Below are 12,668 nucleotides of genomic sequence, written 5' to 3' on the forward strand. Positions count from 1 at the left end.
CTTTATTTTTTACACAAATGTCAGTAAATGTCATTGTTTTCCATAAATGTCTTGCGTTGCCTGTCATACAGGAGGAAAGAAACCAGAAAATATTTACGTCAGAGAAGCTGTAATCAGAGAATTCTGACCTGGTTTTCATAAAAAGTTATTCAGATCAATTAATCAATTTTTAAAGTGATTAATTCAATTGCTGACAACTAATTAACCGAACAACTGTTGCAGCTCTACTTAAAGGGTAACCATTTTTACACATTAAAGTGTGTTTACAGGTGATGGGGAGTTCTACTGTATATGTGAAAAAGTAGCTTAAAGCCTTCTGTGGCTCCAAAGGAAAACAAATGTGATCTGACAAATTGCCTCCAGTGATGTCACTCAGTGGCTTCATTGCATTGTAGGCACCAGGTTCTAAATAATGTGGAGTGAAAAGGTGGTTACAAAGGTGATATCTCTGTTCTGCTCTATCTACAGTGTTTTGATTATTTGTTTTTTTTAACTCTCCATAATGAGTGTAATGTTAGACCAGTGGTATGCTTTTCCAAACCTGAAGCCTACATTAACCACAATGCAATGAAGCCTCTAAGTGACATCACTGGAAGAAGTTTATCAGATTTCAGGCAGCTTCCTGCTTACTGTCCACCAGTTGAAAGAGACTACAATGAAGAAACACGTTTTTTTGCTTTAATTTATTTGATTAGTGACCTTACCAACATCATATAGAGTCCTGCAGTTCTTCTTAACTGTTGAGTTACCTAGTTAAAGGAGGCAGTACCTCACACAAGATTAGCATGGACATGGATACTTCTACACCATCTGTATACAGTATGCCATTATATTTTTGTCAGTCTTTACCACATTGTCACACTGCTGTTCACCGTTTAATCCCCTGGCTTCTCCGCGGCTCGTCCTCCACTATGACCTCTGGTTCGTCTTCAGTCTGTCTCTCCTCTCTCTCGGTATCTCTGCCTGGGCTGTGGTGGCTTGACTCTCTGTCAGGTGCCCCCTGCAGCTCCTTGGGCCCAGTGTCCAGGCGGAACAGAGTAGGGACCTGACCCAGGATGGGGTTGTTCTGCTGAAGACCAGAAATCCACTGGTTGAGGGTGGCCTGGTCTCCCCGGCCAGTCATACACATGGCATAGACTGGACCCTCATCCACTGGATACAAGAGACACAAGAGCTGCGTTACACTGTCTTGACATTTCCTGTGTTTTTATTCTCCTGAACACAATGAAAACTGACCAATTTAAACCACATTAACAAAGAACAATGACACTCAGTTTAACAGCTTCAGTGTAATATCTTACAGTCTTCCACACTGAAGCTCTCGTCATCCCCGAGGTCACGTTCCAAATCCAAATCTAGCTGCAAAGGATAGTCCAAACACCTTTCTGGATCATAGCACTCCTCTACCTGTGGGTGAACACACAGTTACAGCAGTTTGACCATTAACTGGACACATTATTGACACTTTATTATCAAAATTGACAAATTATCAAAATTGATACAGCAGAAGAGATATCTCCTTTTTTATTCTGACATTCTTCTTCCTTTTGAAAACCTGGTGCCTACATTACGCACAATGCAATTTAATCACTCAGTGACATCACTTTATAATGCTAATGCAGTAATAACTCCCAAACACTTGTTAACATACTTTAATGTGTCAAATTGGTGGAGCTACCCTTTAAGCAAGAAACCTTTCTGCATCATTCTGAGGTCTGGAAGGGTACAACAGTGAGCAGCCCAGACTCAAAATACCGTGGATCATCACCTCACAGGATATGAGCACATCAGGACATTTTAAGTCAAGGCAGGTGTTAAGTTAAAAGAAAAAAAAATCCTTTCCTCCAAATTAAGTAACTTACAATAATAAGCTGTTCATTTAGTAATAGATATTAGTGAGAGAAGGTTTTCCCACCTTCTCTTCAGGCGGTGTGGGGTCAGCTCTGAGGAGGTAGTAGTATACGCATGTTTTCCTCAACCACAGAGGGAAGGGGCCCTCTACAAACACTGGCCTGCTTGGGTTATGCTTGGCCAGCAGCTCCATCTGGCTGGGGCTCTGGATACCTGGTGTCAACACAGGAAGGGAAGGAAACAGAGACAATGAGAGTTAGTCTGGATGTATATCTCTTTAAGAATGTAGTTTCCTGGTTTGTTACTGCTGTTTCTTTGGTTTCCTTTACAGTGAGGGCTAAAATCATCTACTGCCATCATGTACACAGAAAAGGACAACATTTTTTGTTGAATGTACCTAATCCCAGACATCTCAAAAGATTATTTAAGCAATCCAGGACACAACTCTTGAAATTTCACCAGCAGTGGGGTATCCTGTACACCACTTTAACACATTTAATAAACAGCTTCCTACCTACTACATGTGGAATTGTGACCTCCTCTCCACTCTCTGTAAAGTCTGTACAGGGCAGCTAGTGGGAAGAGCAGATAAAATGACATTTTGTCAGAGACAGATTTTGTAACTTATGGCAATAAAGTTAAAAACATAATAAAAACAAGTGCATCCTCATGTTCACAACAAAGGAGAGCAGTTAATTAATCTCTCTATGCTTGCTCTGTTTAAAATGTGGAGATCTGAAGTAGAACCAGAAATTTGTCTTAACTGACCCAATTACACAAACAAATAAAAATCCAGCCCTGCATGAACATGTATGGTTACATACAGGGATGGTATTTTTTCAAAACTAGATACAACAAAGTTACCAAACGTAAACTGACCAACTTTTTCCAGAGCATCTAATGGTCTTTCCATGCTTTGTGAAAAAATGTGTGATGTGGTAAAAAACAAAATCAGACAACACTCTCACTCTGTTTTTAATGGCCTTTAACAGACATAATTTCCCAAAAGCCCAAGACTGTCACAGTTTACAGGTCACCAGACTGAGATGAAACCTAGAGGTGAGCCGTAATGGATATATGTGCCAAAGGGCTGACTGTTTTTCAGACAGATAACTAAAGTTCAAAAATGGATAACCTCAGAAGCACTTCCTCATTACTCATGAAAAGAAATCCACTGCGTCAAGTTTAGCTAACCATATGTTGACTCCAGCTCTGCAGCAAAACGGTTGACTTTGTGCAAAAACGATCAAAGATAAAAATCCATCTGAACATCATAAGTCAAGTAAATAAGCTTATTTCCCTAAAGCTTTAAAGCGACTTCATAAAGGCAAATTCAGTGAGAACTGTTGTACCTGATAGACGGTGACCTTAGCGTCCAGGTCATTAGCGATGCGAGTTAGACTTAAGCGAGACAAGTCCACCAGGTCTTCAGGCAGCTGCTGGGGGATGGGGAAGGGGTTTATGTGTTTGAATTTGGGGAACCAGTACATGATCCGCTGGTACTTCCGTAAGGGGTGGCCCTTCTCGCCAAAGATCTGGACCAGCAGGACTTTGGTCTCCATGTTGGGCATGACACCTGAAACACAATCATTTGAACTGAACATAGACAGATGGCTGCTGTATTAAAAGTAAACTTGAGCATTTCACTGACATCTTGAGAGAATAAATCTTGATCTGTGGTGCTCTCTATCTGGAATAACCTTCTTTAAATTCCAAAGCATTCCAAGAATTCCATAACCAGACTGAATGCTGTCAGCCACCCACCATAGTTCTCCATCTGCTCCAGTAACTGCACTCCACACTCCTGCTGTCGAGGATAGTGGTTGAACATTCTCTGGATGAAGTTTCTGGGTACAAACACCTCTTTGGGAAAAACATCCAACAGCTTGTTGTAGACGACCAGGTCTCTCTCCACGCCGAACTCTGGCATCTTCTTCAGAGCAGCGTAGATAAACTCCACATGGCCACGCCGTCTCACGTCCCTCTTGATGAAGATGTCTACCACTCTGTTAAACGTGGCCTTGGTTTTGACCTCTTTGGCTACCTGCTCAAACAGGTCATCATAGGTGAGCAGAGACTTGTTCCTCTTCTCGTCATCCTCCTTGATGAACTCTGCAGGTACTGGGCGACCCTTGGCACATACTGGGCTGCCGTGGAAACGCCTCAACACCTACAAGTGACAATTTATTAGGTCTCTATGGAGCTTTTAACTTTAGAAGCAGTACATTCTGTCACCTCTTTGTTTTAGCACTCAAAAGTAGGGATCAACTAATGTGTTTTTTCAGGGTTGATACTGATACAGATATATGGTAATCAAGGAGACCAATAACTGAACCGATATACAGTTGCAGTAAAAATGAAAAGTGTCAAAATGTTGAATAACCACTGATGGAATGTAAATGAGTTCAGGCACTGAACTTGCATACAATTCTGAAGTACTTTACTTGAGCATTTCCATGTTTTGGTCCTTTACACCTCCACTTCTCCACAAATATCTAATAACTTTATCTCCTAGTTACTGTACAGACTCATATTATTCAGTGTTGATAGGCTAATAATTGTGAGCGTAACGTCGCATCATAGCCATTGTGGCACATTTTTAAATAAATTAATTTTATTGGCAGTTGGACACAAAAAAAACACAGATAATCAGAAGAATATCTTCCCAATTAATGCATCTATCCCTATTCAAACTCACTGCTATTAATGTGCTTATTGTAAACTGTGCTGAGTTTCAAATGACAACAGTGAAGTGGGAGCATCATTGACTGCACTATTAGGTGCTATATTAAAAGTGTGTAAGACTGTATGTGCAAAAATACAACTCTAAAAAACATACTTATATCAACCAAGAGAGTAACAGACAATGTTAAAATACAGAAATACACACATTTATATAATGTATCTATTTTTATGAACTTGAAATAGCTTTAAAACGTGTTTGAAATAGCTTTAAAATTTCAGAATGCTTTTTACACCATTTTCTTGGATGCTTGGACTTCCGCGTGTTCTCAGATACCAGGACACATGGGTTCTAATTGCAAGAACATTTTCCAACCTGTCTTGGTTTTTTATGTCAGGCTTGCTCCATATAGTGCTCCATATAGATTCAGCAATAAAAAAAACGTAGTATATTAAAACAAGTGATAAAAACAAGTGATGTAACCCTATATTAAACAATTAGAAAAAAAAATTGGTTCAAGGTCCAATATTGTTCTCAATTTCATCTGAATCCTGTTTTTATTTTCCTTTCTATGCAGATTAAACTGTTTTGTTTGTACTTTAACTGAACTTCTCCGCAATCAACCCTTGAATGTCTGCAATCTTCATTTCATTTATTCAACTCCAAAATCATACTTAATTCAGACAAAAACAAATGGATGATGTTCACATAGTCTACTCATTATGAATCTCTGAACATTTGTTCTGCAAATAGCTTATGCATAGAGAGAGAGAGAGACTCGCTCACAGAACAGATTGTTGCTCCACATTGAACCAGAACTGAAAAAAAGGTACAATGCTATTACTCTTGCATTGCAGATTATACATGGAATAATCTGCAGAGGGCCTTAAATTTAAACTTTTTGCTGCAGTTAACGGCCCTTATTTAAGAGCTTGTTTTATTTTATTGTCAATGCTTTTCACTACCCTGTTATTTCACTCGTTAATAACTCTTACATTTATTGATTTTGTTCTATTCTATACTTCTTTTTTTAAGTACAATCTATAGCATCCTGTAATTTAACAGTTTTTTCAATGGTTGTTCATGTAAAATAAATAGATTTTTTTAAGCTCTCTGAAATATAAACTTCTCAAATGTTTTGGTGTCTGATGAAATGTGTTCATTAGCATCATCTATACTCCCAGAGAGAGAAACAATATTTGGTTTGTTCTGAGTGGCAATTTTCTAAACAAATTCCAAAATACAGACGCTGTTTGTATATAACCTCAAACATGAATCTGCAACAGTGTGGCTGATTGGAAATGTTGAAATAGTTTTTGGGCAACAATAACGCTCGATGGCACAGATAATACTTGTTTGTAGGATCAGTTCACCCTTACTGTGGTTCTGCACACTGGATTGGATAAAAATGATAAAAATAGTAGCTGGAATTTCATTGTGTGGCTTGGTCAGTGGGATGAATGTGTCTGGAAATTAAGGCACTTCAACCTTCACTTATCATATTAGATTTAATAAAGAACTAACATTTTTGGGTAGAGTCGAGATATTATGTATGGCGACTAAAGTTTACCTGGTGCTGGGTGTTATGTAGCAAATTGGGCTGACCAGTGGAGGTTGGCTGGAGCAGAGTGCCATACTGGGCAGCAGACCTGGCAGACCGGCTCACCAGACACTGCAGCTGGAGCAGGCAGCGGACACACTTCATGGTAGAGTCATCACACTGACCTTCGGGAAACAGAACTGCAGTGGAATAATGAAGATGAAATGCAAGATGTTAGAAATAATAAGATCCATTCCTGAACCTGCCATTCTTAGGCAGAATCTAACACACACTGTTAAGACTGTTTACTCAGATAAGTGACAAAACCCACCATGGTGTAGGCTATATTGTTATGGAAGATGATTCTGGTGACTGAAAAACTTTTGAATGTTTGCTGTAATAAATTAAAGGTGCACTCTGTAGTTTAGAAGAAGAAGTGTCAGTGAGAAGTGACAGATCTTCATTGTATCTTTGTTTCAAGGCTGAATAAATGGAATGAACAAAGTGACCTTAGGACTACACAAATTATTTTGTTTTACTATGTTTATACCTGCCACCTTTCTAGATCAACAGTGTTCTAGGACCTTATTTTCTTCTGAGAGCAGCTTGTTTATTCGCTATAAAAAAATACACATTTCTTTGTTTGTATTAAACCTTATTAATACTGTAAATATTCAAATTCCCAGTTTGAATTTCTTCTACAAAAGTACACAGTGTCGCCCTAAGTTAAAATTTAAAAACGTTTGATGATTTGTGTAAGCCGACGTGAAGGGAGGTTCCGCTTTATTCAATAACGTTCTTAAGTGAACTTGTGCTGCGAATACACATTTTCCAAAGGGTACGAAAACATTAGCATGACACATTTTCTATGAGGTTTCGCACATGACGGGGGTTTATCAGGACAAAGCGTCAGACACATTATTATCAATAAGTAATATTCTGTAATACATAAATCGTGCACATATATGACACTCATAGCTAAATATATCCGTTTTCAATACCCACCATTTACTCTGAACGCACGAAGAAATAAGTCTCCTTCAGAGATCACTCTCCGTGGACGCCTCCATGTTGAAAAGCCGGCTGAACAACATCCTGGTTCCACACACATTAGCCTCCCCCCCAACAACAACTTACATGGGGAATTTCATCCTCCGTAACCTCTTGATGTGTGCAGTGAATAGACTTTTTAATTATTTAATATATTCCTCTACAACTGACCCTGTCGTAAACGTATTTGGTGCCTGTTTTTGCCGTAGATATTAAGTGGATTAGTTAGGGGTTAGCACAAAGCACAGAGGAGCGCACTGGGATATTTTAAAATAAATGTATTCAATGGAAAGTGAGAAGAAGAAGATGAACATAAAATCAGATTAAGATTAAATTTAAGAGGTCGTGTTTTTGAGTCGGCACTGATAACTTGCACCCACGTGCACTACACATTCTCTACCGCGTGCTGGCGACAAACGCCTTCCGGGACAGACAGTCCCCGCTTTTATGTGCGTGACTCTGAGGTGCAGCCTGCTGCTGCCAGTGTGTAGCTGCGTTACACTCCATCTAGATCCACTTTACTGAGTCACAGTGACTGACGACAAGACCTGTTGGAGAGAGTTTCTAATGACGCAACTTTGTTGAAACCTTTGACAATCAGAAAGCATCTCTGCATGGTCCCTTACAGCCTGTCAAGGTAGCCACAATGACGTATTAGGCTTCCGGAGGAATCTTTCGCTTGTCGATGCGTTTATTTTTTTTTTTTTTATGTTAATTTCATCCCTGTAATTACAGGAATTATACGCTACCGTTAAATTTCCATGTGATCTTGGAATTGAATTGTACAACAAATAAAACCACAATGCGCTTTATTTACAGGAAAACTGTTCACGTTTCCGGTGTTGTTGTTGCTCACCCTGACCGATTGACATCAGTTCCAGTGTGTGACTGCTGACACTCCTCTCAGCATGGAAAACACACCTCAGCGCAGCATTTACCTCTAGAAAAACTCCACGCAACTTCAATTTGTCATTATGGATTCCTCTACAAACAGTTTAGGTGAGTAAGCAACGAGAACCGTCCTTTGTATTACTGTGCTATGATTTTTCTTCTTTTTCCCCCACTAACAACATAAGCATTGTGGAAACTAGACCGTGTGTTCGGATAAATGGCTTTCACGTCGTTGCGGAGCGAACGCTTCTCCAAACTGTGTCAGTAATTGTTGTTTTACGTTTCGGTTAAACACACAAACACCGGGAAGCGTGATTTACAGCATTTTACCAAACTGTAAAATGCCTCGCTTCGTTCGGCGTCCATGTGAACATGTCTGCACAGATTTATTAAAGTAAATCAATGAAGTTTGGCGGTTTGGCAGCACTCGCTGCAGCACACCTTGGTTTATTTAGATGGGAGAGGACAGCAGTACCAACAAAAACAGGCGTTGACATTGTAAGTAAGTTTTGGTGCGTGCGCTACACAGAATTAAATAATGTTTCTGGAGCAACTTGCACGGCCTCACGCGTTACGTGTTATGAATTAACCGTTAAACAACTTTTTCAGCCCAGATTAATTTCTCGATCCAAGCTGACAGCAGCACTCGTGTAACTATGTAGGTGTGTACGAATTGCTGCAGATCCTGGAGTATCGGTGAACAGCTGCTGCTCACATTTTGTGATGCTGGCTGGTTTCGGTTTTAGCTCGTGATGGGTTAATGTGAGCCTCGCTACAGCTGTCCGTATTTTGGAACGCGGGCTCAAATCAGATTTGAGATGTGACTGTAGCTCTGTCCCGAGATCCTCCATCCGCCTCTCGGTTGGGACTGATGTGAGCTGGCAGCCGAGTTTGTAAACTTTGTAACAATGACCGGTTTTTAAATGGAGTGTTACGTTACTAACGGTTGAGGTCCTGTCTGTATGTGTTGAGATCCCTCATCACAGCTGTTAGAACAATTTGGAAAACCTAGTTTAAAAAACATATAACACATAACTTTCTGCTCCATTTGATATTTAAAGCAGGCGACTGTATTTAATAGAAACAAATAAATAAATTAGTGTACACAAGTTTCTCCAAGTAAAGTTGAATTGTAGCAAGCAAGCAAGCAACAGTCCTGAGTAGTTCAAATGCTCTGCCGCCACAGTGATAAATGTGTAACAGGAGCTGTAACACAGTGGCACAATGCTTCTTTTGTTGCACATCTGTAGGCCCCGTTGTCCCACCTTGTGTGCTGATGTTGTGTTTGCTTGTCTTGTAAAATGGCGGCAAAGGCACAGGGGAACAGTAAATATCACTTAGGGATTCTCGCCAGCATCTGTGGGCAAGGCTGCTCAATGCTGAGTGTTAAACACAGTGTAGAGGCTGCCACTCTTCTCTTCACTCATCTCAGCAAAGGCCTCTGTCTTTGATTCTAATTAACATGTGCTGATGCTTCATAATGAAGGTGATTTGACTGTGAAATGCTGATGTGGGTGTACTGAGGCCATGCAGCTGCCTTACACATCTGCTACTGTCTGTGTCTCACCATCAGCTGACTGTCTTGCACTGTACGATGGGTCAGGTGATGTGAACTGCTCTCAGTTGTGGTTATAATGCTCTGATAACAAGCAGGCTGAATCAGTATCCAATATTTTGATCCACCCATTTTGTCTAAGAAGTATGATATGGCGATATGGAAAAGTTTTCCTGCAGTTGTAGGAGCAAAAGGTCAAACCTGTGAGACCCAATCTGTTGAATGTCAAGGCTTTAATAAACAATTGTTTATGTCAGACTTGGTGATATATTTATAAAACACAGATCTATGCAGCATCACAATATGATTAACAGTCACATGGCTATTTTATGCAATGAATTATGTTCCACTGTTATTTTACACTTCACGTGTTACGTCTGACAAAACTCCTAAACCACAGAACTACCACCACTAGTTTTAGCTGTAATGATTCACAACTCACATGCTCATGCATTGCAAAGCTGATGTCAGCTTATACTCATATTGTCTTTGAATACTGGTACTTCACCGTTATTGACCAGTTTTGGTGGGTGAGAAAATGTTGGCATGGAAGGCAAAGTTCATACAAACAAAAGGTGAGCTGGAACATGTGTAAAATTACAATGAAGCAACAAACTACACCTCTCAGCCATTGTGCATTTAAAGGGTACCTCCACCAATTTAACACATTAAAGTGTGTTAACAGGTTTTGGAGTTCTACTGCATATGTGAAAAGTATTTTGTGGCTCCAGAGGAATCTGTATGTAACTTGATGAACTTCTCCCAGTGATTAAACTCAGTGGCAAAGTTGTATTTTGGGTAATGTAGGCACCACATATTATCCAGTGTCTAACATTACACTTCTGTAGCACTGTTGGACTTATTATGTATAGTTCAAAATGAAAAGATCTAAATGGATTCAACAGAAGAGGTATCACTTTTTTATTCCACACATTCTTCTTCCTTTTCACATCTTGGTTCCTACAGTACACACAATACAGCTTAATCACTGAATGAATTCAATCTGTGCAGTCTATCAGATTACGTGCAGCTTCCTCTGCAGCCACGAAAGGCTTTATATTACTTTTTCAAATACTGTAGTACTCCCCAACACACACTTTAATTTGTCGAATTGCTCTGGTTACCCTTTAAAGGAGCTCTCTGTAGTTTTGGTGAAGAAACGTTAATGTGAAGAGAAAGATGTTCACTGGCTGATTTTTTTTTTCTGCCTAAACAAACTAAATAAACAAACTCACTTTGTTTTCATGACTGAATAAACAGAGTAAACACACTGACCTTAAAGGACAACAAAATTTATACTGTTTTACTTTGTTTGTATGTGGCAGACCTTCAAGCTTCAAATAGTGTTCTGGGTCCTTATTTTCCTCTAAGAACAGCTTATTTATTCACTTAGATATAAAATACAAGTTTCCAAGATTGTATTATGTGAATATTTGAGTTTGAATTTTGGATCCAAAACGTCATAGTGCCCCTTTAATGTAAATCAATGTAAACTGTATTTGAAAGGTATTCTGCAGTTATAGCAACAAGAGTGGAAGAAACAGCGCATCTGATTGCTCATGAGAGGTGTCAGCAGTGTCTGGTATTCACTGTGTTCAGTGTTTCTTTTTCTCTTCTTGTAGAAGTTTAAGTATGGACTTACATGTATTTGTTCTTGGATGCTCTTTTTCAAGTAGTTGCTGGATGCATGCTTTTGTTCTTCTGTACACCCACATAAATAATTACCTGTAAAAGCAGAAGGCTAGACTGCATCACTTCCTGTGAGCCAGAGAGATTTTTCCTCCAAAAGAACTACACCTACCAGACACTGAAGCTAAAAACAGAAGGCTAGACTGCATCACTTCCTGTGAGCCAGAGAGACTTTTCCTAGAAAATAACTACATCTACCAGACACTGAAGCTGTGTCCTATTTGTAAACTGATATGTGTACATATACTGAATGTGCTGTAGTATTACTGTTTCTGGTTTGAGCGAGTAGCGCTTTTCACCCTCACATTAAATGGCAAAATCTTTGATCAGTGTCAAAAAAAATGTGTTGATGGATCCTTTTTTTCACAGACTGCAAGATGAAATGGAGTAGCTGCTCACAGCTGAATCAAAACAGAGAAAATGACTGAATCTTAGCCAAACACTTTTTTGCTCTACTCCTCGCAAACAACATAGTGGAAACAATTAACCCAAGCAGTGTCCCAGTTCCATAAAACATAGTTGCATTATTTATGGTTTTATACTAAGATTTAATGATTTCATATATTTGCCAAATGTCAGTCAGGCCAGTGAAACTTCACTGACATTAAGCAAAATGTTTTTTCTAAAATAGTTAACCTCATTTTTAGTTTTGTTTAGTTCCTAATGTTTTCATGAAGTTGTATTGTTTTTTGTTGGTTTGTTTCATCAACACTGCAGTTTTTCAGGATGTTATGCAGCTGTGTGTAGCTTCTTTGTTTCCTTTTTGCATTGCATTATGTGACAACACTGTCCATCAACAGCACACTGAAAAAACAAGGGGAATTAGTATGCATGCAGATTTTTCTGAGTGTACTTCAAGCCTGATTTCAGTGTAGTAACTGAAGTGACAGCCTGATTGCCAGAGAATTCACCTAAGCTGTTAACTATATGTAATCACTTTGATAATGTTTATAACTAAAACTAAGAAAACCCAGAATTACCCTTGACTGTTGTTGTTTTTTTTTTCATTGTAAATAATACATTTGGGACATAGTACCAGTTGTGCGGAGATCAGCAGGAAGTTGCGTCAGCAGATGGCAGCTATTTCAGTGTTTTTCCCAGAATGTTGTAACACTGCCTCTGTTCAGAAAAGCAGACAAGTTGTTTTGCAAGAGTCTGGAAGTACACAATCACGGTTCTGTGTCTTGAACTCTCTTAGTAACTGTGTCTGTAGCACTTAGTATCAAAAACTGACGAGTACAGAAAGCTGGCGTTCTGGTCAGATTCCTAATTGTTTTTCGTTTTTTTCAGTCATCTGACAAGTTGATAGAACCTAGTTTAAAGACAAAATGTGCCAGTCTCACTGAATGATTCATTCATTCAGCGATGACATTCTTTGACTTATTTTGTTGAACAAAACGGGGCTTTGT

The 12,668-nt window shown here is 39.2% G+C and overlaps 2 protein-coding genes across 3 annotated transcripts in view; one reads left to right on the forward strand and one right to left on the reverse strand.

Annotated features, from left to right (window-relative positions):
* Positions 1–664: 664 nt before the first annotated feature.
* ecsit (ECSIT signaling integrator) lies at positions 665–7,517 on the reverse strand. Its single transcript, XM_037112852.1, has 8 exons — positions 7,080–7,517; positions 6,105–6,274; positions 3,616–4,021; positions 3,204–3,427; positions 2,366–2,423; positions 1,916–2,064; positions 1,302–1,407; positions 665–1,152 (listed from the first exon to the last, which is right to left on the reverse strand). Exons 1-8 carry the CDS (start codon positions 7,183–7,185, stop codon positions 869–871), a joined length of 1,503 nt encoding a protein of 500 aa, XP_036968747.1. The 5' UTR covers positions 7,186–7,517; the 3' UTR covers positions 665–868.
* Positions 7,518–7,620: 103 nt separating this feature from the next.
* eml3 (EMAP like 3) overlaps positions 7,621–12,668 on the forward strand; it is a 60,069-nt gene continuing 55,021 nt past the window's right edge. For both annotated transcript variants that reach the window (XM_037112850.1, XM_037112851.1), the window contains exons 1-2: positions 7,621–7,761; positions 7,944–8,123. In XM_037112850.1, coding sequence (XP_036968745.1) covers positions 8,099–8,123 — 25 coding nt within the window. In that variant the 5' untranslated portion in view covers positions 7,621–7,761; positions 7,944–8,098. The remainder of the gene's footprint in view (positions 7,762–7,943; positions 8,124–12,668) is intronic.

Source organism: Acanthopagrus latus, chromosome 10, assembly GCF_904848185.1.
Source record: "Acanthopagrus latus isolate v.2019 chromosome 10, fAcaLat1.1, whole genome shotgun sequence".
Classification (NCBI taxonomy): Eukaryota; Metazoa; Chordata; class Actinopteri; order Spariformes; family Sparidae; genus Acanthopagrus; species Acanthopagrus latus.